Genomic DNA, 26,110 nt, shown 5'->3' on the forward strand with positions numbered 1-26,110 from the left:
AGAAATTCTACCTTACTAGGATCTGTCTGTCAGAGCTTTATAAGAAACTAGGCTTTACTGCTGGCTGACTAGTCTTTTGGCTCAAATTTAAAGGTAGATTGTTGTGCACTGAGACTCTACTCTTAGCTTCACTGAATTCAATGTCTCCTCTGTGAATGCCTTGGAGAAGAGCAGGATTAAAAGGACTCCCCTCCCTCCCAGTGATCAAGTCATTCAGGAATACTAAAAAAAAAAAAAAATAATTAAAAATTAACCCAAACTGGCCTGCTTTGCCTTACAATGATACTTGCATCCTATTTTAATCAGTAGCCTATTTTGTCTTTGCTCTGTGGTGGTAGCTGTACCAGATATAGATGGAGTGGCTGAATAGGATTTTGTTTAGCTATTCAGTATCGAGGGAAGGAAAGTCCACAGATGTTTTTACTGACAGAGGTTTTTCAGGTGCAGTGGCTCAGGCCATGGGGATGTTCCTACAGAATTTGTTACCTTTTGGAAAATCAACAGTCATAGTTTACCAAGATAAAAATTATATGAAGGTCCAGAAGTAGAGTCTTTAATGAAGATGATTCAGGATGGGAAGTTACACACGTCTTAGAGGTGATTCATAAGGAAATGGTGCCTAAGAACATATTGAAAAGCTAGGCTAAAGAGCAGAAGGGGAGTGGGAAGCAGGAATGCACCTACTGCCAGTACTGGAAGCAAATACAAGTCTGCCATCTGATGGCATCAAATGGACCAGGCCAATATGCACGAATGGTGTCAGTAAGGAAAGTTTCACATCCCAATTAGCATTCTTGCTGAAGCTAAACATGGGTATGAGGATGCTAATCCTCACAAACCAAACACTGGCAAGTGAACATCCGTATTGTTAATCTGACAGCACAGGAGCACAGGTCATGCTGTGATTTTTGCATGCACCAACTAGCTTTGCCCCAGACAGGTCCCAGACACAGCCACCCTGTTCTGGAGGATAAGAGAGTTTAGCATTATGGACATAAGCTGTGTGGTGCCAGCTGGCCTCGGGGCTGGGGAGCAGTCCCTGGCTCATTTCATTTACTGGTACAGTGTAATCTGATAGCCCATCAGAGAAACCAGGAACTATCCAGGGACCCCACAGTCCTCTCTGAATGACCACTGGAGATACAGTGATGTTACAGAGGTATGTCAAGTGCCATCAGTTGAGGTTTGTGTCATACCAATGACATGGGATCTGTCCCACACCACCCAGCCCATCAGCACTGATTTCTTTTCCCTATTCTTTATGCCAAAGTCTGGAGTGATGCTGTTTGCTTGACCTCTCCATGGGCTGTGTGTATGTGTGTGTGGGAGGGGGAGTCATTGAGAAATGGGGAGGGATGGCGATGCAGCAGATCAGTCACTACAGTGCACTGAGACCCTTGTGCTTTATTCTGCCTTACAGCCCTGCAGCCCTGGGTCAACCACCACCTTGTAAAAGCAATCCATACAGTGCACAGACTGTTTCTGAGAGAGGCCAGAGAACATGTTAGTGTACCTTGATCTAAAAATAGTGAGAGCTGGTCAGTAGAAACTCAGAGACAATTAAATCCCTCCTTCTGCAATGAAGGAGATGGATTCTCAGGCTAAATGAACCCAACAGTGAGATCACTCCAGCTTGAGAGGCACTCCTTTCATTTGCCTTGTTCCTCTTGGCTGCCTCTGCTTTCCCTTGGGTTCTGATCCTCTGTCTAGTTCTTTGTGAGATTGTTCCCAGCATCAGTTTTAACTTGTTATGTGAATGGTGTGCCAGAACAAGGTGTCTGATTAACAGGCAGACCCAGCCTCCAGTTACACTCACTGCTTCCCCCCAGGGCAGCTTTGCTTTTGAAGGGAGAGCCCAGAAAAGTGGAGAGACGTGGCAACCTCCTGGATGAAGGCTCCAATTCTTGAAGGCTAGAGACATTTCTTTAGATCTCTTGTTCAGTGTGACAGAAGTCTGAGTTACAGGTTACAAAATTTTTCCCTCTGAGTCTTGCGGGCTTCAAGTATGTATAGAGTTTTTTCTTTGTGACCTCTTAAGTCTCGGCTGTAATTAAGGGACAATGATTCAGCAGTAGTTGGTGCGGTCAGTGGGTTCCATAAAAATGTGTGTGATCCAGTTGGTAAGCCAAGAGCCTGATAAGTGCATCTGATGACATGAATAGTCTTTGCCTGGCACATCAGCAGCAACAAGGCAGCTCCTTCCAGTCGCACATGCTCTCTGGCTAAAGGTGTTTTGTGAGAGCTACACTCTTGTCTGCTGTGCTGGACCCTGGTATGTTCTTTCCGTGCTGCAGAAATGCCAGGGACTTTGAGACCTGGGTCACTTTGGGGAGAGAGAAGACTGAAGCCATGCAGTCCATCATGCAGTGGCTGTGTGCACATGCAGGATGCTCTAGATCATGGCTGACTAACCCTGGACCATCTCTTTCCCCACCAGATGCTGTAGAAGAAACCAAACCTACTGAAAGTGCCCAGCAGGAAGAGGTGAAAGAAGAAGAGAGCAAGGCGGACCAAGAAAATGCCTGAACATTAAGAAATGACTCCCCATTGCCCCTCCCTCCCTCCCCCTATCCTCTATCCTTCCTTCCCACCCCACTCTCGATCTCCCCCCTTCCTGCTCACATCTGTGAGCCTGTCTGTCCCTCTCCCACTCCCACTTAAACCCTTTTTCTCTCTGTGTGGCAAACATTTAAAGAAAAAAAAAAAAAGCAGGAAAAATCCCAGTCAAACAGTGTGGCTTAAACATTTCTTTGTTTCTTGGTGTTGTTATGGCGAGTTTTTGGTAATGATGATCCAATCATTTTGGGAAAATTCTTGCACTGTATCAGAGTTCTTTGACCTGGCGCGTGCGTGTGTCTGTCTGCCCACTGCGAGCGCGCTCTCTCTCTCTCTCTCTCTCCTCTCTCTCTTCTCCAAGTGTGTGTGTGTGCAATGTTACGTTCATCCGAGGAGTCCAGACTTACCGAGTGAGTTAAAACAAAAGAGGGAAAAAAAAATTCTTTTCTTCCTTTTTCAATGTGATGGAATGAACGAAGGAAAAAAAAAAACCAACCCACAAAAAAAAAGACCCAACAGAAAAAACAAACGAAGGAAAAAGAATACTAAACCCCAGTTTGTTTTCAGAACTAAAACAACAACAACTAAAAAATGTGCCAATTAGCGTAATGCTTGGCTCCAGGCTCCTTTTTCAAACTGAACAATAATTCTAATAAATGAGAATAATGATCATTAATACCACCGTGTCGCATTTCTATGCTGCTGTACATCCTGCTGGCCTGTGGTCTTCGGTTGGCCACTTCTTACGTGGCCAAGCTGTGCTCCTTGGCCACCAGTCAGTGACCAACTGCTCTCCCTGGCACTGCTGAGGGGATTTTTAAGGGGAGCAGGCTTGGATTTTGAGCGAGATTTTAGTACTGACTAACATAAATAATGAAAGTAGTAAAATCAGTGTTAGGAAAGAACATAATAAGTTGCTTTCTAGGAGATCTCTAGGCCCTGATTTGGAGAACTATGGTGACCTAGGAGAGATGAGCCTGCAAAGGGACCTGCTTTGATCCACGCTGAAGGTCTAACCCCTGCCAAGGGGTGCACCAAGGGCCATGAAGGGACAGGGTCCTGGGGCCTGAGCTTCTCCCAGCAGCAGGATGACACTCACCCCTTTGGGCTGGAGTTGGAAAAGTCACTGAGTAGCATAGTGTGGCCTTCCAAAAATGTTTTATTTGGCAAAATAAATTGGGCCAATGCATTGAATAAATAGCATGTGAGCAGGATGAGGTCTGGTGGTGTAAGAGCCAGTCAGCGGCACTTTGAGAAATATCTATTCCTGCTCCCTAATGAACCCCAGGATGGTTCACCCGGCTCTAACAAGAGCCAAAGCTTTAAGCTGTCATTTATGGCCAGAGCAGAGCACCACCTCCTAAATTTCCACCACTGCTTTTCACAGGGTGTGTGATGTTCCCTAGTGCCACCAACTGCATGTTTGCTAGACACAGCCTGTCCCAGCTGAGAACTGACAGATGCCAAACTCTAAGCCTGCACAGCCATTGGGGTCTGCTGTTCTGTTTATGAGCTGTGAGAGTGAACAGTTAAAACATATTTAGTAATAACTGGTCTTTCATAAAAGCCCAGTTATTGGCTGTTATTGCTCTGTCACTGCCCTGATTATGATCATGTGCTTTCCCATCAACTCTTGCATGATTTCCTGGCTGCATTGGCAGTGACAGCCAGTGTACCCTGCAGTGCTATTGTATGATGCTGCAGTGCCATGATTAAATTGCCCTCACAGCAGTAACACCAAAAAGATGGTTATGCTGACAATTCCAGTGTCCCTTGGTGGCTGATACCTGTTGGAGTGGCAACCCCATGGCCTTCAAGAGGGCTGGCTGGCCCTCCATGCCACACTCATTAGTTCTCCTCCATCTCTTTGTTGGAAACAGGGAGAAAAGATGAACAGTGTCTCCTCAGAAATGATCGCTTTGAACGTAGACTGCTCACTGGAAGTGCCACCAAAACACATCAGGATTCATTTCCATGTGCTTCCTGGCATTGTGTAGAAATAAGAGAGAGAGAGAGACGGGGAATATTTTTTAAAAGAGAGGGAAAGAGAGAGTGGGAGAGAGATTGGACAGAGAGTTTTAAAAACAGGGATTAGAGAGAGGAGGGGGGGGAAAGATTTCTGAGTGGATAGATGGATGATAGGGAGAGAGAGGGGAGTATAGCTAGAGAAAGAAAGATTAGAGTGAAAAAGATGAGAGAGAGACAGGAAGAAATTAGATAATATGGAGCAATAGACGATTGATAGAGATAGTGAAACGTAGCTAGCTAAAGTAGATTAGACAGACTAAATAAGTAGAAAGATGGGCTGACTGACAGATAGGTATTGTGTCATACTTCATAAATGATATATATGCTAATATTCCCATGTCATGATGGGTGGTAAACCCTGAGACACCTTCCAGCCTGACCTCAATTCAGCAAATGTAGCGCAGACATCAGGCTTTGCTTGGACCGTATGTCAGGTCTCACCACTCCGCCCGTTTTCTGCTGCGACAGCAGCAGGGGTGTGGATGGTGTCTGGGGAGAGAGAGCGCTCTGACGGACACGGGGGGCTGAGGCATAGGGAGGAGAGGTGTAGAGTATGTTTGCTGTTCGTAGCACACAGAGTGCCCAGCCCAGCTCAGACATTGCAGAAACCCCGTGTCTCTAGCACCGAGTTGAGAGAACTGAGGTTCAGCTCTCAGGATTTGTGGGAGAGGTGTTTGGGAGGAGGCAGGAAGGAGAGAGCACAGTTTTTGTTCGGCCTTATTTCCTGTCATGACCATTTACAAGAGTTTTCTTAAGGACTGTCTTGCCTGTTTCCTCAAAGACCATGTGGTCTTCCTGCTCTTCTGACTTCAGACGCCAAATTTTTCATTTTGCTTACAGTTTGCTATTACTATTTTTAACTTTATAAGGAAATGAAAACTGCCTCTCGTGTCTTCCTGGACATAGGCCTTCCTCCCTCCTCAAAAACTGAAAAAACTTTCTCTCCCCAGGGATGTTTTATCTTTGTATTTCGCATGTTGCCTCCCCCTTGGCTGATGGTTGGGGCATCGCGCGTGTTTTGTCACCGTTCGTAAGAACATACTTTGCCATGTTGCTTAGAGAACAAAGGGTTGGGTTTTGTGTTTTGGTTTTTCCCCTCCCACAAAGAAAACGGGGTATGTGGTTACCAACTGCAAACCTAAATAATTTAAACACTAATTCCTCTCCCTTGGTTCCAGTTTAAAATTTCTAGCTGTAACCAAGCACCCCCTATCTTTCTTATTGTACCGTGTCCTGATCCTGCCAGAGAGTCAGGGCAAAGAGAGCGTGAGAGAGAACACAGAGACAAACCCTGCCTTTAGCAGGCAGTGGTTTAATGTGTAATACACAAGATTTGTATAGGAAGCTGGGCTGTCTTCAGGGTACAGGAAGAGAGCAGAGAAAAGCATTTGAATTTCCTTGAGTTGCCTCCTCAGCCAGATTTTCAAAGGCTAAAAGGAAACAGCATAAAGGATGTAGCATGGGACGGAAACTGGAAGGAGAACAAGGGTATTTGAGGAACGATTTTTCTAGCAAAATATCAAGCGAGCTGAGAGCAGCAGAAGAGGCAGGAGGTCCCAGAAGTAAAGAGTGGAGCAAAGAGTAATCGGCAGAGTAGTTGAAGCTTTTCTACTAGTCCTGATGTGACAACCAACAGTAATTCCCCAGGGAATATATATATCTCATTCTCTCTCCCTGAAGAGGATATAGCTTTGCCTGGAGGTGTCTGTGGTTGTGACTTTAAGTATAGAAAGGGAAGGGCATGTCAGAGTGACTCACACTGGGAATATTGTGCCTGACCTCACCGTGCAGTGCTGTGGAAATTCAGGGTCCAAGAGGGGCTTTTTCCATGCCCCTGTAGTAAGACACGCTAGTGACCCACAGCTACACTGAATGCTCGTACCAGCTGTAGGCCAGCTCTTGACATTTCACTACCACATTTCACTAGACTAAGCCTTGGAAAAGTGAAAAAAATTCCAACATAACCCCCACCATCCTCATCAATGCAGTAGATTGTTCGCATGGATTTGGTCTGCTTTGCAATGCTTGTGGCATCCTGACTATCTGCACTGATAGCATATATAACCCCACAACCCTTGCAATAGTTGCATCAGCCAAGGAGCTTCCCAATGAGCCACATTCCAAAGGGAGGGGAAGGGCATTCTGCTGAGATCCCTTCAGACCCAGTGTTTTCCAACCCTAAACCCTAACGCAGCCCCATGAGAGGCCTTAGCTAGAAGAAACTCACCTGTGGTGACCACATAAACACCATAGCCTGGGAAATGTGTTACTCTAGGTGAAAGAAATGGCCATGACTGAAAGAGGGGTTTAGGAAAAAAAGGAAAGAAGAAAGAAAAGGAAGAGGGAGTTCATAGCAAACTCCCTACAAGAGTTATTTCTATTTTCCTGTGGTTTCCAAACAGCAAACTAGCACTTGAGACTTTTTGTCTGGTGTTTGTCATAGGTGTCTTAGGAAGGAAATGGAGTGGCTGTGGTTTGAAGAGGTGGAGGGAAGGCTTTGAATGAATGTTTTTGTGGTCCCTCTTGGCTAGGAAGTCCGCTCGGTAGTCACCTGAAGCTCAGTGATGCCAGAAGTGGCATTGGGGGTCCTCTTCCAGGCCTGTGCTCAGATTCCCTGCTTTTCTGCATTGCCACATTAGCACTTTCACTGGATATTTAGAGCACCTCAGGACTGGTTCTCCTCTCGCTCACACCGGGGTAACTCAGGAGTCGCTCCACTGGAACCAGTGGTGTTAATCTGGTGTGAAAATAATGCGAGAGGAGGATTCAACTCCTCGGGGGGGTAATTTCCAGGTCCCCGAGGGGGAAAAAGAAATCAATGGGAGTTACATGTCTAACTGCCACTTGTGCCTGTGAAAGTCTGCCCCTTATCTACCTATATGTATATAGGGTACAGTTTTCAGAATAACCTAAGTGACATGGGCACTTGAGAGCACACATTTCACTGGCTTTCAAAGAGATGCAAGTTCCTAAGGCCCAGATGCTGAAGGATGTCCAAACTCCTCTCTGCAGCGCATTTGGGGTCTCAGGCCTGAAATTCTCCAGTCATTTCCCGAAGTGGAGCTGAAGATCATGAGTCATTTAGGTGGTCCTGAAAGCGCTACCCTCTATCCATTTTTCAGGGTGTTGATCTCAGGTCATGTGCGAGCCTGCATTCTTACCTACAATGCTTTATTACTACATTCCTCTGTTGAGCAATATTTGAAAGAAGAGGTGAAGGTTGAGATTTGCAGAACAGGCTAGTGACCCCAGTGGCTCACGTCTGGAGTGCCCAACTTGAGAGACACCTCACTGGGGTCCAAGCCACAGGTCCCCTGTATGCTCTGAACATCAAGATTCATGTATTACACACCCAGAACCACTGGCCACTTCCAAAAAATAAATCCCAGCCTGAGACCTAGACTACTCTCACAAAAGAAAATCCCAGGTGAACCGTTCACTCAATAGCTTGGTTTTTCTGCTCATGCCTGTTCCCAATGAATAAAACACATCCCTGTGCATCACCTAAGCCCTATTTTGAGGAGTTACACTGGCATACAGCTGAAGTAACACAGTAGTAAATCGGGGCCTGAAGAAGGTGGCTACAGCCTAGAGAGTATTAAGAACTGTGACGTGTCTGGAAGTTAATAAGAGCAGAACTTGACGATTAGAGCGGCCCATTTCCGATGCTCTTGTGTGAGGATCTGGAAAGAGTCTCTCACTCATTGTACTTGTGCATTATGAATGTGTCCATCTGCAGAGATCTAATGTACACATATGTCCTGAATATTGTCCTAAGGTTGCAAGCTTCAAAAATGAGCAGAAAACATTCCCGAGAAGTGAGAATAATACAGATGTCTGTATTTGAAAAATTGGTTCAAATAAAGTCTCTCACTTATAGATACGTGTAGTTGTGTGCAATTATTTACTCCTGGAATAGAAATTTTTCCCTTGTGTAGGATTTTGTTGCTTTTACAAAAAAATCTCATTCCAGTCTCCCTTGACCTTCTCAGTCAAGTCCTACTACTGTGAAAAGAAATGCTTTCTACTCATTCTGTGTGGGTAAAAAGCTATGTTAAGATGAAATGGTGGTGTAAAAGGCCTAGTAAGTTTTTACTGTACTCAATATCCACTGAGGTAGAGGATATAGGCCTGATGGAAGTTGTGGTCTCCCACGCAAAGTTCTGAGTATTTATGTAAAATGACATAGACATCCCCACAGAGGCTCTTGACCCCAGAAAGGTTGGCCTGTGGATACCTGGGCACTGCCTAAAATCCAGGTTGAACTGAGAAAAGCTGTTCTTTGGCACCATGGAGCTGCAAATTCTTTGCAAGCATATCTGGGCCTGGCATGTTCCAAGTCAGGGAATCTGCTTGGGTGTAGAAATGGGAATGTGGGTCACTATCCAGTAATGTTTAAGGAAAAATGAGCACAAAATGGAGTAATTTATTTTTTATTTTATTTTTAGACAACTTCAAAATAACAGAATTCTTAGGATTGGAAGGGACCTCTGGGGATCATCTTGGCAGGCAGGGTCAACTAGAGCAGCTGACACAGGATCTCGTCCAGCAGGGTTTTGAATGTCTCCAGACAGGGAGACTCCACGATCTCCCTGGGCTGCCTGTTCCAGTGCTCTGCCACCCTCAGTGTAAAGAAGTGAGGCAACCTTGTGAAAACGTACCTAAAGGCATCAAATTCCTCACTGGATTTAAATCTTCAGTAGCTGACTTGGAAACTCCAGAAATTTTTGAGACAGAAATATATATTTCAACACATAAGAAGTCCCACCAAGTTATTTCCCTCAGTATCAGCTTTGTGCCAAGTGCAATGAAATATGAACAGAGCAGGAATTGCTTCCCAAGCTGTGCTATGCTGCTGACTTAATGCTGTGCTGTATCTGTCAGCACCTCAAGAGCAGAGCTGAAATCAAGCATTTTTATCACATCCATTCATCCCAGGAAGCTTCGCAACCACTATTTAGAGATCACTTGCAACTCATCTCTGAAATACAGCAGCTGGCTTAGCAAGGGCCCAGGAAAATTCCTGATGAGGCTCCAAGGAACTGCCTGGGAAACAGAGTAGACCTCAGCACCTCACATGGGTTCTGGACAAAGTGCCAATTTACAAATGACACAATTAGATGTCTGTATTCTTGCATGTAATCATCAGTTGCCTCACGGCTTCTCCAAAAAAGGCGTGAACTCCAGCTTGTGTGCAAACAAATATTTAGCATTCAAAATCAAGTGGTTTCAATTAGTCTCATCACTAGATTGCAGGGCTCAACCCTGGAAGATTGACTTTGCTTCTGTGGGGCAAAACACCTGTAAAGGGGCAGTCAAGGACCTCTCTCCAAGTAAATGGTGGTCTTGAGGTAGCAAGGATTTCCTGCACTCTTTTATCTGCTGCACAGCAGAGGGGGAGGACAAGAGGCTGAAAAGTTGTCCCACGGAACGTGTGTCAGCTGAAACACTCAGCCTAATGTAAATCTCCATCAGAGACTTTCTAACCAGGCACACAAAGCTTATTTTGCCTGATTTCCAGTGTCACACTCTTGCCATTGTGAGATAGAAATAAACTTTCTGCTTGAATTGTAGAAAATGACACATGACTCACCTTGGGTGTTCACCCCCCTGTTGCCTCTCTGCCAAGGTGAATTCCCTTTACATATCTTCCATCATTCATGGACCACACCGACAGCCTTTCCCCAGCTCATGAGATATGAGCGAGCAACATGTTATCTGTTCCTATAGTGGTCCCCTGTCAGAGGGGAGAGACTGGGCTGGGGGAGACTTCCTCTCCTTGGGGGAACTGCAACAGAAACGTCTGTTTTTTCTGTTTTTTGAGAATGCCAACAGCTTCATGGCAGACTTGCCACCTTCACTGCTTTACTGAGGTCACAGGCAAAAGACCAGGGTTTCTCAGTCACTCAGATTTCTAAGTCTGCTTTCCTTTACCCAGCAGGAAACATGAAGCACTCTGTTACATTTACAAAGTCCCAGTCTGCCACACTTTGCCCTGTTATACCATTGTATGCGGAGCTGGCATCCAGTCTGACAGGGAATGCTCCCTTGTTGAAGATGATCAGAAAAAGCCAAAAGAGAATTTATGCACTTTTGTACCTAAGATCACTTTTGTTTATTAAAAATGAAACAATTTTTCTCTATATAGGGATATTTTTCTATATTAAAGAGGAAATAATTTTCATGTAGCTTGGCATGGAACGGTGAACATGAACAATAAGAGAGACAAGGAAGCAGCGGTCCAATTCTCTCAGAGGAACACCACTGACTCTGTAGCTGAGAGGCAGGGTTTGCAGAGACATGGTAGCTTGTACAAGACAGACTGCCAGAGCTGCAGAAACAGGCTTGGGGTACTTGAGCCTCTGCAAATGCACCAGCCTACAACTCAAAGTACAATCTGGGTACAGGGAAAAAGGCACAGCTTAATTTAATTACGGTAGTTGATTAAGCAAGTTATGAGTAAAATGTAATTAGCACTTCGGGAGCAATGTGTGGATGCTAAGCCAAGTGAAAGATAGGGTTCATTTCAGTGGTACAAGAGAGGAAGGGCGGTACAGGTCATCACTGGCTGCATAAAAGGAAGGGTTAATTGCGGTGAACTGAAAACTGCTAGTGAGGTCTCTCTGGTTTTTTTGTCTTAAGACAGTTGGGTTCTGAAGGGTTTTATGGCCATCCTCAGGACCCTGACCCAGAGAAGGTAAAAGAGTTTCTCTCATCGGAGGAGAGGTCTAATGGAGAGGGTTCCCTCTCTACACTGGGTTTGCCCATTCTTGGCCATTTATCTGTGCCTAGTCAGTCTGCAGCTTAAGTTTCAATGAGCCTCATCTAACATCTCATTTCAAGGTGTGGAGATGATTTCACTGTGGGTGCTGTGGGGCAAAGTCTTCCTTGCTGTGTTTGCCCATGGCCTCAGCCTTTCCTTCATGGATCTCTTTCATTTTGAGGCAGACCTGAGCAATTTAGGAAAAGCACAGTGTCACATTTAGTGGTGGCCTAAGGGGGTGCTGGTGTCTAACAGGCGAGTCACTGGTGCCTTTGAATGTGGAGCACCAATGTTCCTGGAAACCATGGAGAAGACATCCATGAGGAGCAGCCCTGTGAGTGATGACAGGTCACCTTCTCTAGAAGTCACTGTAGAGACCAAGAGACAGCTCCTAGTTAAATGCCAGCACCCGGAGAAGAGGTGAGCAGTTTCTGTGCGCTGGCACTTTGGCTTCCTTGACCTCACTGCTTCCAAGGGGCAAAGAGAGAGGAGACCTACACACTTGGGGGCTGTCTCCCTCAGGTTCCTCTCTGGGCATGACAGCCAAGCCTGGTGCCAGACACCCCACATGGCATGTCTGCGAGCTGGGGTTGGAAGAACAGGGTTCAGTGCAAGGTGCATGGTCTTGAAAAACCTCGCATGATAACTGGTCTCTAGAAAAAAGCCAAACACCCCAGGGGCATCACCGACCCATCTCACATCCAAGGGAAGGGCTCAGCTCACTAGCTGCCATGAGGCACCAGTGCCTGGGGCTGTGGCAGGATGCTGGTGGCTGGGAAGGGCTGGCTCTGCCTGGCCATGGCAGGACAGCCATGCTGCTGGGCTGTTGGCACGCTCTGCCTCCCAGCCCTGCGCCGGCGGAGAGACCATTAATAAGACTTTCCAGCCTGTCACTTCCACGCTGAATCCTTTGAAAGCTGCACTCCTCTGGGCCCATTAGAGGGAGGAACTGTCTCTGTTGAAACATATGGGGCTGTCAGGTTCTGTCTGTTGCTCTGAAAGCTGCCGCCGCTCTGGCTGTTAGCTGACGGGGGTGGGTAGCAGTCGTCTTGAGGAGGCTGTGATGAGGATGGGGGCTTGGAAAAGGGCTGAGTGAAGATGGCAGGTGAGCTGGGAGGGAGGCTGGTAAACAGTGTGCTGGTAAACTGTACTGGTAGCTGATGGGATGCTGTAGGCCATTGGGATGCTGGTCAGCTCAAAGGGAATCTGGCATTGCTATCAGCATGACAGTGGGAAGAGGACAACTGGATTAAACTGGATGATGAATATCAGGTAGGCATGTAAGGGTAGGCTGAGGCAGCAGGAGACATGGCTGACAGCAGAGTTGTTTGAGCTTGTCTGGGGAAGGAGAGGATGGCAGCAGTGCTGGGTGACTCAATGGGGATGCTGCAAAAGCGAGACTTTGGAAAGCATCGTGTGCTCACACGGTGCTGGAGTTTCTTATTAACCAGCACACCCACCCCCAGCTCCATTTGCAAAGACTGAAGAGGATTTAATGGAGTCCCTTGACTTTTTCCTCTGAAATATTCATAGGTTTTAGCAGTCCATTTCATGCTCACCTCCTTCTCCATTAGCGAGCATCGAAGAGGGACTGGGTGGAAAGTAGGCTGCTGTGGAGCCGGGGAGACAGAAAAAGGGACCTGTGCCTCTGACCAGGGACTGCTGGGAAGCAATCCGTCCCTGGGCTGCTCCCTGTCCCTCTCAGTAGGTCTGCAAAATGACTTGAAATGAGCCCTGGGCAGCATGCACAAGGAGGTGATTAATACAGTGGGAAAGGAAGGAAACCAATTAAGCAGACAGTGCTGTGTGGAGCTGCTGCCCCCACCCTTGTCACACAGATACACCCTCGTCTGTCTCCCTGCCCATCTTCATAATTTGCAAGGCCAGGAGCTCTATAAGAATTGCACAGGCTGACAAAAATGCCTGGAGGCAATTAGTTTCCTCTTTGCCTCAGCACTAATGCTGTGCTAGGCTACAGGGGAAGTCCAGAGCTTCAATGAGACAGTACAGAAGCATGTTGGATTTTGGATGCCCTGTCTGCAGTACTTGACACAGCAAGGATTCGGCTGGGAAGTGTGGAGAAAGGGTGTAATAAATAGTGTCTGCTGTATGAAATGTCCCAAAGGATCAGGGCAGGTGGGATATCGGACCATTTTCCAAACCTGTTGGATTCCCGCTAAATCAGACCTCTAATAGTCTAACTAAGTGACATGGCCCCGTTAAAGCCTAGAACGCAGATTCTAATGAAAGCTGTCCCTGCCCAGGGCATGGGTGTTGGAACTAGGCGATCTTTCAAGTCCCTTCCATCCTGAGCCATTCTATGATTCTATGATTTTAGGGGTGGAGAGAAATACAACTCTCTCTGCTGCAGAGTCAAACCTTTTGTGTGACTGTGTAGCAGTCACACGCCTAAAGCTTGTAGCTGAAAGTCCTAAATAAATTTTTATCAAGGACTCCATGGACTACAGTAGGGCCTGGATAGTGCCCTAGGAGAACAGTGTGGTCCTCAACCAGTGATATCACAGTAAAAAGTATAAAAGATCACAGAATCACAGAATATGCCAAGTTGGAAGGGACCCACAAGGATTATTGAGTCCAACTCCTAGCTCTGCACAGGTTCAATCCCCAACAATCACACCACATGCGTGAGAGTATCATCCAAACACTTCTTGAACTCTGTCAGACCTGGTGCTGTGACCACTTCCCTGGAGAGCCTGTTCCAGTGCCTGACCACACTCTGAGTGAAGAACCTCTCTCTAACCTCTGGATTTTGAATAATAATTCTCCACCTTCTGGGTATGAGTTTCTCAACAAGGGGCTCCCAAGTTCACTTGGCTTCTCTCTGCATTATGAACAAGAAGAGCAAAATCTTCATGCTAGTGAGTTGTTCATTCTGGATGACAGAAATCGAAAGCAGGATTAGAAGTGTACAGATTGATGTGGTTCCTCCCTGCTGGATTAAAAACCAAAGCAAAGTCACAGATGCAACAGCACCTATTTATTCTTACTCTCAAAACACTTATCAGGCTGCTTCCCTTCCCTCCCATACACACAGACACACACACACACACGCACACGCGCGCGCTCATGCTCACGTATGTCCTGGGAATCAGATGTTTATGCAAGTATTTACAGGATGTTCCACATCTCTCTGAAGTGATAATCAGCATGCCCAGAATCAGCTTAATTACTAAGCATTCATTATACACCCACAGGCTCTTCCTCAGCAGCTCCACGCAGCATCTCTATGAATGAGTCTGCATGTTTTTCCTCCACTGCCAAACACAGCTCCTGATCAAGAGCTCAAGCCCTTACATCTGAGCTCCTGCGCTGTCTGGTTATTTATTTATTTCCAGGAAGGAAGAGAGAGGTTTGTAAAGCAGCGGCAGTGCATGAGAAGACACAGAGAGTGTCTCAGGATGAGACTTGGCTGCCTCTGCTTTTTGCAGCACTCTCTCCATGCAGGATGGAGAAATGAATGATCCCAGTTTTAAACAAGCCAGATCAGAGGATTAAACATAGTCTGGTAATCAACTCTCCCTGTAGAAAAGGCACAAATCAAGACTCTAAGGACCAAGAAGTGTGAGACTATGGAGGTTTTCTTTCCATTGGTTGCACCCCGGCACATCCAGGTGCTCAGCAGATGGGCACTTCCTGGTTAATCTGCAGCAGTCAGAGAACTCACTGCTGAGGAAAGAAAAGAAAGCACTTTCTGAGGACACAAAGTGCGTTGCCTGTAAGAAAGAGCACCATTCATAGCTCAACACAACTTTTCTGAAGGATTTTCTAGATTGAGACTGTGCACATCTGCAAAGATCATAGTCTTGTTTTCACTTTCAGTCAGTGGACTTTCTATCAGCCCCACAGCAAACAATCCTCATGTAACCTCTCAGATGATTCTTAGCACTTCTCACAGAAGTGCTAAGCACACATGGAAGAAAGATTCAGGCTTCCCCTCATCATTCTGTAGTTACAGTCTGTTAGCATGACAAGGTCTGGACTCTTCAGACAACTGTAGCTGACTTCCTTTCCTTAGTGCTTTTTTGTGGAGCTTGGGGATCCCAGAACCCAGAATCAGGGGTTGGCAGAACCTGTCTCTACTGTTCTTGTCATCCCATACCAAAAAGTCTCCATTTCAAATAGAGATCCTGGTGTCAAACATGCCCTGAAACAGAGATATAACCAAACCAGCATTTTGATCTGAAACAATGGGTAAGTTCCCAAACACAGGTTCACTTCTCCATCTAGACATTTTTACACAAAGGAGGTGTGAATCTTCTCTATTCATGTAGGAAAATTCTAAAATGGCCAGAAAACATTTCACCAAATCTTCCACATGCCAATTTATTAGCTATTTAAGACTCTTTTCATAAACAGGCTTTTGTTCTCACAGGCACTTGGCTGTTAATTGCTATTACAAGTAAATAAGGTGCTCCAGCAGCATTTGGGTACCCAAGTAGCTGCTGGTCAGCTCTAGCTATTCAAGCTTGGTGTTAGCAAGACCAAGACTTAAGGACTGTCTCACATTGCTGTGAAGCCTCCAGACCTCAGAAATCTGCCATCCTTATCATCACACCACTTCTATCACACTGCACCCAGGAGCTGTCAGTCCTCTTATCAATGTTATCCTCACAACCCCCGGAGCACCACGCAAAGGATGATTATGACAACACAGGGCTGTGAAGGCTTAGACCCTCCAGACATTTCGCAATATCTACCTCCTGATTGGGCAGCAGGACTTTGCTACTTGCCCAGGGGCACCGGAAGAGGCTGTGGCAGAGAACACAACTGAGCTCCTCTCAGGATTTCAGGCAGATCAGATCAGTAACTACTCTGCTCCGAAGTATTTATTCTGCAGGGAATGGGATGGGAATATAACATACCTTTAAGCCTCGTTAAAAATACATGCCATGAAGACAGCTGTCTTCTCAGGCTAAAATTGTCTCCAGGGATGATCTCTGGGGAATGCCTGTGTAAGCAAAACACTCATCAGGGAAAAGGCTTCTTGGGGCCCTCTCTGTAGGTGAATACTCTGCTAAGTGAAATGCCTTGGGAGAGCACGTACCCGTTCAATGTGCTGCTGCCTCTGTCTTTCCCCAAATGGCACATCCTTTCCTTGTGGCTCTGAATATGCTTGTTGTAGTCACAGAAAAGTCTGCACATTTATGTTAAGAGTTTCTTTTAGTTCATCTATATTAAGCTTGTAAAACCAAATTTTAAACTAGAAGCACCTTTTTAGTTCACTTAGCTGCTCTGCGCCAGCTGAGCTGTGCACAGAGCCATGGCACTGCACGTGAGCACAGTCAGTCACCCCTCACATTTCTGCTACTATCCAGGTTTAAATGCTACTGTCATTCAACTGGCAGTACAGCGATGGCCACCTGCACTGGGCAGCCTTTGTCCCATGGTGACACAGTAGCTGGTGCGATAGGAAAAGAAAATGAGGACTTTAGGAGGCCTTGACATAAGGAAGGCAAAGCACTTCTGAATAAGTGACTGGGGTTGGGCAGCAGCATCCCATAGCACTGCAGGTTTTGGAGATGGGGCAGCCAGAGAGCCTTGCAGCCTGCATGGCAGCCACAGCAAACCATCCCTGTGCTGCTCAAAACAGATCAGCCCTGCTTTCTGATACTGCTGAGGTTGCTGGAGGAGAAAATTAGATTTGCCTTTTGTTCAGCCAGCCTCACAGAAAGCCTTGCTCAGTGGCTGGGTGAAAAGCAGAACCTGCTCATGGTGCATACATTCGGGTATTGGCTCAGTCGAGAGTGACCCTGAGAGCTGTACCTTCTCCTTTCACAGCTGGCTCTGTGCCTCATGCTGGGATAGAGGCACTGCATCCCCACCACAGAGTCATCAGCCTCCCTCAACAGCTATCCCTGCTGCCCTGCTTGTGGTGCAGAAAGCCATAAATGATGGCAGAGATCCTTGGGACCTGTGCTTTGCTAAACATGACTCAAGACCCATGATAATGTGTGTGCTTCATTAGGTGACTGCAGAAGCCTCCCAGATATGCCCTGCCCTTGTCCCATTCTCATCCCACCAGGGAATACCATGGCACATTCTGACAACAGACAGCTTAAAAAAGGGGCAGAGTGTCCTCCTTTCCTCACATTAACCATACTGTATTCTGGCTGGTCATCTCAAAGGCATCTCCTGCAACATTTTCTCTCTGAAATGCAGTGATGTTGGAGCAGCATTCAAATTTATGTTCCCATAAAATATTTTTTCCATAAAACATTTTTTTTTTCATAAACCATGGGACAGATTGGAATCTGACACGTTCAGCTGTCACTGGATGAAGGGAAGAGCAGAAGTGACAGGAAATTTTTAGGAGAACTATATTAAACTCTGTGTAGGATTTTGATTTAGTAGTAACAGTAACATGAAATTTGAGCTGATATTCCATTATCCTGTTTGCAGTGCACTCTAATAGCATCTCCATTCATGAAACAGTTCAGCTCCTGTCCTTTAGTGTTGATCTATTTGTTTTGCTCTAGAGCAGGTTCCAACACACAATGAATTTGCCTTCCTGCACACTTACAGGAAAGTGACAATACCTTTCCAGGCTGCCAGCCTTGTATTTGCACGTTGGATCCTGAGAATGGATCCTCTCAACAGTGTGTTATTTCATACGGGTGACCCTCTGCAAAAGCCTTTGTGAACACTTGGTCAGGTGTATTTCTTCTCCCGTCTTCTGGACTAGTGGAGTGCAATGTGAGCAGTAGGCAACGGAAAAGAGAGACAATACAAAAACTGGGCTAGGAAAGGGCGGGGGCTGAGGAGGGAAACTCATTTTCTGTTTCCATCTGACCAGGTCCCAGTGACCCATTACAAGTGCGTGACTTGCCTGGTTTCGCAGAAATCACGGTATGCAGTCTCACTGGAGGGTTGCAACGCCTCTCCCACTAAGCCTGTCTCAAACTGGAAATCTTTTGTTCTTTTGGCTCTGCCTTCACTTGCTGAGTTAGGCTGTACAGCCAGCACCCAGGCAACTGTGGAGCATCTGCCAGTGCACAAGCATGGGTGCCATGTTCTCCTTGCCCCTTTTCCTGAAATTTTCATCTCTTCTTTTTGGAATTTATAATAATGGGTCTCACTCTTTACTGATATATTCTTATGATGTCCTCAAGGTGAATGCAAAGTGCTATCAAATCCCAAGGGTGTAATTTTTCCCCTACTTTCTGATGGCATTATAGATAAATCACCCTTTACAGTGAGTTCAGCCTGATTTGTCTCCCTTCTCTATTCCCTTCCTATCAGATACTGAAATGCCTCAACCTCCTTCCCTCATCTCCCAGCTCTTGCAAGATGTGCAGCTTCTTGCAGACAGCCTCTTTCTACACCACTGTTGAGTTACTAAGCAGCGAGATAAAAGGTTCTCACCTTCATAAATAATCAATGTGGGCCAAATGGCTTGTGCTTGCTCAACAAACTCATGCATAAGAAACAGAAACGGAAGAGACAAACACTAACCCTGCAAGAAAATAACTATCTAACAGCAATAAAGGTGGAAAAGAGATTCAAATAACAGAGAAGCAAGAGAATAACAATAGAAAACAGGGGAGTTGAGCACCCATCAAACTCTTTTTTCATCTGTTCATGAAGTGTCTGGAGACTGGTTTTGATTTAGCTAATTTGCTCATTACAAGGAAGTTATTAGAGCAGTCTGGTACCTGCCAGCACGCTGCAGCTCCTAGGTGAGACTCAGCCACTCCCAATGCCTTTGATGGGTTTGCCCATGGCCATTTGGTAGCATGGGAGGGATGCAGATGTGCAACCAGAATCAGAAGGACCAGTGAGCCCCGCATCAGGGGTTCTTTAGCAAACACAGGGTGTGCACAGAACACTCACAGCTCAGGCAGTCTTTCTTGAGGGCTGCTGAACAAAGGGCAGCTCAGCTAAATGGGCTGTCCCACAAAATAAATTTCTAGGGTAAGATTGCCATTATGGAACAGCATGACTTCAAGCCTCCAGAGGAGATGCCACATATTATACCTGTCTTTTGCCTCTGTGGCACGTGTCAAACACAGAGTCCCATCACTGTATGACATGGGTGAATCCCTTCTGTTTGACAGGTTCTATGTCTGATAACTCTGCCATGGGAGAGGAGCTCACTGGCCAGCACAGCAGACACATGGGTGTTGGAATATCAATGCTGATTTTCACCACATGGGCATCTGACCCTTAAAAAAGGTGTCTGTGCCTAGAACCAAAATTGTACCGTAATCCCAGCAGTCTTTTCAGATGGTAGAGCCGTTGGTGCACATAAATAGTGTCATTTTACTGTTCCTCTTGGGATTATCCACAGACAATTGTAATGAGCGCATATGGCAAAAACCCCCCCACTTGTGCCTGATTCATCACTGAGTAACCTCTCGCACCAAGCTAGTGCAATCCTTTTAAAGTGAAGCTTAATCCAGTGCAATGAGTCAGGTCTGGCATGGTTGGCTCAGGAGGTGTCAATAAGGACTTCAGGCAGATAATAGTTTACCTCTGGTATGAATCCCTACTGTTTGTAAGCATTGGACAGAAGGTGCTGCCACAGTGAGAGTCACAGGCTTAGACTTTCCACTCCCGAAATTACTGCATTGCTTTGGCTGCCCCCGTGCACAGACCCAGGCTGGGCTGTCAAGCTTCGTTCCTCAGTCACAGGTGACCCTGAAGTACCACCAGGTACAGAAGGATGCCCAGAGCAGCGAACAGCTTCCCTTCCCATGATGTGCATCTCTTCCCACCCTTGACAAACTTATGTCTCTTAGGGCAAGAGGGTACATGATTAAAAAACAATCACGTCATCGACACAAAGCAGGAGAATTCAATGGCATTGCCAGTGTTTTGGAGATTAACAGAATTCAGCAATTCATTAATTTAAATTTCCTGAGCAACTGAGGAAGGGGAATATTCCTTCTGGTACACAAGCAAAACCCATAGTACACAGCCTCTCTCCTCATGTCCCAGTCCAAAACCTCACCTTAGCCTTGATGAGGCCATCCCAGTTTCTCAGACTGCTGCATGAAGCTGAGGATAACATCAGGTTTTGGCCTCCAAAGTAGTGATGAGTTCCTAATCCTGTTCACCTTTGATACAGTAAAAAACTGTTGCAGATATGAATTAAAAAGGTGGGGGTGAGGGTAGCATTAAAGCAAATTCACCCTCCTGCTCTGAATAAACGTTTTCTCAGCTCTAGTATTTATATGAGAAGAAGGGGGATCACTAAAGGGCATGAAAGGAGAGCTCCCAGAGTACAGACAGTGAGCAAGGGAGTGTGTAAGAGCAGTGGATTCCTTGGGAAATAAAGTTTCATTGCAATAGAGTCAATCTCCCGAGCTTCTCATTGCAATTTTGTCTCATTCAGTGCCTCTTGAAATGAGTTTCCATTTGTCTGTCTGCTGCTAATTTTCCCTCATTTGCTGCATGGCAGCCATCATTAGAGGCACAAAGTGCCTCCAGTGCCTTTTTTTTTCCTTTTTTCAGTCACTCTCCCTAGTACCTCTTGGTTTGTTAACGCTGCTATCACTCAGCAGCAATCAGTTGCTGTTAGTCTGATCTGGCTGCCTCAGAATGCCCCATCCCTCTGTTGTCCAAGGACATATCTCTGCCTGGTGTAGTTCTCTGAGGCAGGGGCCAGGGAGGTGCTTTAAAGCAGATGAAGACTGTTATCTGCAAGTGTTACAGCCTCTCCTCAGAGGTGTTTGATATCTTTATTTCCATTTCAATTAGCTAACGAGGGTAACAAAGGCAGAGAAGGAAGACTTTGGACACCATTGAAAATGCCCCCTGAGCTCCTGGTCCTTTCCCTCATGCTGATTCCAGGTTTACTTGGGGTCAGGAGCTGGCTCTCAGCTGCCAGCTCCTTACAAAGAGGTGCTCAGCCAACTGCACAAGTCCCCATGTCTTCTCCACAGCCCTCTGGTCCCCAAACACACCAAGAAGTGTTTTTCCCTAGAGAGGTGCCCCACTCAATCATCCTCAAGTAGGCAGCAGCCCAAACCCTTGCTTTCTCACCCATCCCTCCTGTAGCCACTTGCTGCCAGATCCCTTGGCAGTGAAAGGCCTGACTGGGCTCCAGTGTACGATCTGTCCCTCCAACAGAGCACACAGAACAGCTTACGCTGATGGGTACCAGGGCCATGTCAGCTGGAACCCAATCCTGCAGCGTGGGAGGCTTGCCCTGATGCCTGTCAGCAGCTCTACTGTGCCAACAGCTGCCCCAGTAAAACCTTGCAGAAAAGCACCACACCACTAACAGGAAGAGCAGGATGCTTCAAGAGCATGGCACTGTGTTCATCCCCACCATGTGCTGTGGGTGGAAACAGCAGCACTGCTCCTGGCTCTGCCTCAGCCGCAGTGAGAGAGGCTACGTGCCACCCTGAGGTAGCAGGGGTGTAGCTGGGGCTAGCACTAGCAGCTGCTTCCAGCAATGAACCTCTGCACAGCTTCACCATGGACACGAGCTTAGATCAGTGGCAGGGGGCTGTGCTGAAGGTGTGCAAAGTTCAGTGGTGGAAGGAAGATCTTTGGTTGGGTAAAGTATCAGTCACAGAAAGATGTCGTGAGCCCATCCCTTCCTTCACTAGACAGACAGACAACCAACCCTCAAGCACTGGTTCTGGGAAGGAAGGGTGTCTTGGCTCTGTTATGCAAGGTGGGATGAGTGGCAAGGAGTACCCCTGCAGACTCTTTGGTGCACGATCCTTGCTTTCTGTGCTGCTATAACTATTGACCTGAAAGCAAAATAACTTCTCTCATAATGGCATGCACCTTTGGGTCCTGACTCTGCCACTTGCCTGCAGTGGGAATTAGACCCTTTTTCCCCATGAAAATTTCAATGCTAGACAAAGTGCATGGCCTCAGTGGTGGGAGGAAACATCCGAATATCAGGGCAAAAATATAACCGGACTCAACGCAGGTATCTAGAGGAAACAAGCCTGCACAAATATCAGCTATATGTGATCATGTTTGTAGCAAGTGTGGGTAGAACCCTCCTCAAATCCTCGTTCACGAAGCCTAGCCATGATGATGACATGATGATGATGTGATCATGTAGGGTGGAATGCAGGCCCAGGACTGGAAGACAGATGCACTGTGAGGGACTGAAATTCTGCTGGGTTCCTGCACTTGTGTCAAGTGTCTTATGCATCCCCACTGACCTTCTGTCTGTGTGGCACCCTGGAGGGGCTCAGATGCTGGGGTGATTTCTTCATCTGGGAGGACTGGGTTGCAAACTGGGTTGCAAGCTAAAGAAACAGCCTTAGGGGTTGGGCTCCAAGAGATGGAAAATCCAGATCCATCTGTTGAGCTTGAAGAAGATGGGACCATCCACTTCTGCCAATGACTTCCACAAACTCTCCCATTTTCAGTACTGCAGCCTGTGACCACAGGTATCAGGGACTGCAACCTTCAAGTCCCAAGCAGAGAGCTGGATAAGAAAATCAGCACCCAAGGATGGGGCAGCAGCAGATCAATGCCAAAGTGTGATTTCCAAACCAAGCCTAAAGCCTTGCTGCCCTCCAGCTCTGTAACAATTTTGGAAGAGCTTTCATCTGGCAGAGTAGTGTTATTCCTCGTCAATCTTTTTCATTATTTGTAATATTTTAAAAGACCTAAAATCAGATTTATCACCAAGGTTATTAGAATGTATGACAACTCTATTATGCATTTCAATTAGAACCTTCCTCTCTGTGATATTGGTTCAAACATTTGTTCCTCTAATTCCCTGGTCATTGCAACATGTTTAAGCTAAACTGGAAAGCAGCACTCATGAAAAGAAAGCAGTAAATATTCTACAAACCATACACTATGAAAGTATTAATCACCAGAAAGCATTGTGTAAGATTCATATTCTCCAGCACGTTTTCAAGCTTTTACAGACACCACACCTGCCATGTGGACAGAGTTCATAACCCATATGACAGATCAGTAAAAAGGTGTTAGATTACCGGCTTTGGAAACCATTGCAGTTTCTGGCTCTCAGAGATATCCCATGTTAACAACCACTGAAAAATGCCCCCAGTGCTTTTGGATTGCTTGGGTCTGTGTTTAATGATGAGTTGTGACATTTCCATCCTGATTTATATTTGCTTGACCTGCCTGGTCCCCTTTTATGAGCAGGTGACCTGCCTAGTGGATGAGGGAAAGACTATGAATGTTGTCTACCTGCAATTCAGTAAAGCTTTCAATACTGTCTCCCACAGCACTTTCCTGGAAAAGCTGGCAGATCATGAGTTGGACAAGTACACTCTTGGCTGGGTTAAGAACTGGCTGGATGGTCGGACTGAGAGAGTGAATGTGCCACACCCAGTTTGTGGCCAGTCACTAGTGGGGTTCCCCAAGGCCCAGTTTTATTTAATATCTTTATCAGCTATCTGGAAGAGGGGATTGAATGTACCCTCAGTAAGTCTGAACATGGCAGTAAGGCTGGAAGTGTTGATCTGCTGGAGGGTAGGAAGGCTCTGCAGAGGAACGGGCTGGATTGATGAGCTAAGGCCAACAGCACAAGGCTCAGTAAGGCAAAGTGCTGAGTCCTGCACTTAGTTCACAACAACCCCATGTAGTGCTACAGGCCTGGGGAAGAGTGACTGGAAAGCTGCCTGGCAGAGAAGGACCTGAAGGTGCTGGATGACAGCAGCTGAACATGAGCCAGAGTGTGCCCAGGTGGCCAAGAAGGCCAATGGATCAGTAACGGTGTGGCCAGCAGGACTAGGGCAGTGATTGTCTATACTTGGTACTGGTGAGGCGGCCCCTTGAATCCTGTGTTCAGTTTTGGGCCTCTCACTGCAAGAAGGACATTAGGGTGTTGGAGTGAGTCCACAGAAGGGCAATGAAGCTGGTGAAGGGTCTAGAGGGTAAGTCATCCAAAGAGCAGTTAAGGGAGCTGGGGTTGCTTAGCCTGGAAGAAAGGAGCCTTGGGGAGATCTGATCTTATCTCTCTAAACCCAGCTCTTTGCCCATTCTGACAGTGCCTGCTTTGGATAGAAAGTTTATGCTGAATTGCAAGATATTTTTATGGACACGCATTTTCCTCTAGCCTTTGAGCACCGTAACTCCTAACGAATATCCAACTGCAGTTTAGTTGTGTTTGAACATAGTTCTCCAGTGAGAAAAGATGAAGAACACAGTCCTCAGAACATCTCATCGCTTTTCTTACTCTTCTGGAAGTTTTGAGTTATGATAAGTACTAAGAATTTAGATCCTCATTTACCGGTAGGTCTGCATCACTGCTAACAATTTCCTGTGTACCTTTTTCAGTAAGAATGGGGTACATCTAATAACTGCTGTTATACAAAAAGCTCTTCAAGGTAGTAAAAGCAGGAATTAATGTTAATGAGTCTGCTGTTAGCAAGCAATACTATTGGTGTTCCACTCATGCCTTACCAAATGCAAAGCTTCAGTTTGTTAAGCAGATGCTGGTGTTAACAGCCAAATTCTCTTCCCATGGATAAGTTAGTGTTAGTTAAATGTACCATTAAAAATAACCATTTAAAATGTTAATGAAAAGAGAGGTTGTGCTTGCCAGGGTTTATCCCGTCTTCTTTTTAGCCTCAGCTTTAATGTGGTGGAGGTGAAAAGGCAAGGACAGCTTTTCCAGGTGAGTTCAGAGTAGACACTGAGGTGTAGCCATGGCAGTGCTGGTATCATTCATGTACAGCATCACAAATCTGGCCTGTTTCCACCTCAATACTGACTTTAATATCCATACAGCACAGTGATACTCACCCCTCCCCGGGACTCCTCCCAGCAGCTGTGCCGGTGTTTCTCCATGCTCCGCTCCTTGACTCTCCCAGCACCAGGGAAGAGAATAATGGTGATGGAGGAGGGTTCATAACCCATTGCTTCTCTTCCGTCTCAAACAGTAAAGGCATGGTAAGGGCTAGTCACGTTCATGTTCACCATTCTGCTTGTCCCTAGTGCTCAGTGCCAGCTTGGGTTTTATTTAATTTATGCAATTTAAGAAACAAGCCTGTACTCTACTGAAAACCAGGCTTTCACCATCCTATGTGTTATGTTCTAGAAACAAAATTATATAAAACTTTTCATAGAATATACCCTTATTGTGTATGTAGGTCTTGAGTCTTTACCCCAGTGAACTGCAAATAGGAAAGAGGAGAAGGTGGAAGGTGACACAGAGGCAGTGAAGGTACCACACAGGTGCTGGGCAGAGCAGACCCAGAAATAAGAAGCCCTGTTTTTTCATGCTCCAGCAGTGTGCAAGGACAAGACCACCTCCCTCTGCTGCAGAGCTACAGTCAGGTTCTCCTGCTGCCCAAGCTGAGCCCAGCCAAATGCAGCCTTGTGCTGCTGCTCTGGTGTTGGGTGCAGACACGCTGCACTGTTACCTGCTGGGCTCCACCCCTGGGCTGCCCCAGCCCTGCCGCACTGCTGTGTGTGCAGTGGCACATTAGTTGTACCCCAAGGCCCACCAGGACATACAGGTTCTCCCACTGGGACAAGGACAGTGACGCCAGGCTGTGACAGCTAGATGGCACTTACATTCTGGAGAGACGCTACCATTGGAGTTATCTAGCTGTAAATTACCTGGGCTCTCCAACCCTCACATTTAAAAAGCCCAGGTGTTCCTTTCTCCTTTCAGCAGATTTTCTGGATCACAGTTCTTGGTTTCTTCATCCCTTTGGCTGTGTTTCCTTGAAAACTTGCCTGGGCTACTCTGCTGCCCCTTCCTTCCTGTTCCCTTTCTTCTAACCTATTCCCTTCATGCCTGCTTGTGCCTGTGGTACTAGACTTCTGCCCTTCTTCCCTTTGTCC

General features: G+C 46.4%; 1 protein-coding gene across 1 annotated transcript in view; it reads left to right on the forward strand.

Annotated features, from left to right (window-relative positions):
• Positions 1-8,463, forward strand: part of GAP43 (growth associated protein 43) — a 58,887-nt gene extending 50,424 nt beyond the window's left edge. The window contains exon 3 of the mRNA XM_050331878.1: positions 2,438-8,463. Coding sequence (XP_050187835.1) covers positions 2,438-2,526 — 89 coding nt within the window. The 3' untranslated portion in view covers positions 2,527-8,463. The remainder of the gene's footprint in view (positions 1-2,437) is intronic.
• Positions 8,464-26,110: the final 17,647 nt, after the last annotated feature.

This window comes from Myiozetetes cayanensis, unplaced genomic scaffold (assembly GCF_022539395.1).
Source record: "Myiozetetes cayanensis isolate MyiCay16 unplaced genomic scaffold, myiCay2020 scf5-8, whole genome shotgun sequence".
Taxonomy (NCBI): domain Eukaryota; kingdom Metazoa; phylum Chordata; class Aves; order Passeriformes; family Tyrannidae; genus Myiozetetes; species Myiozetetes cayanensis.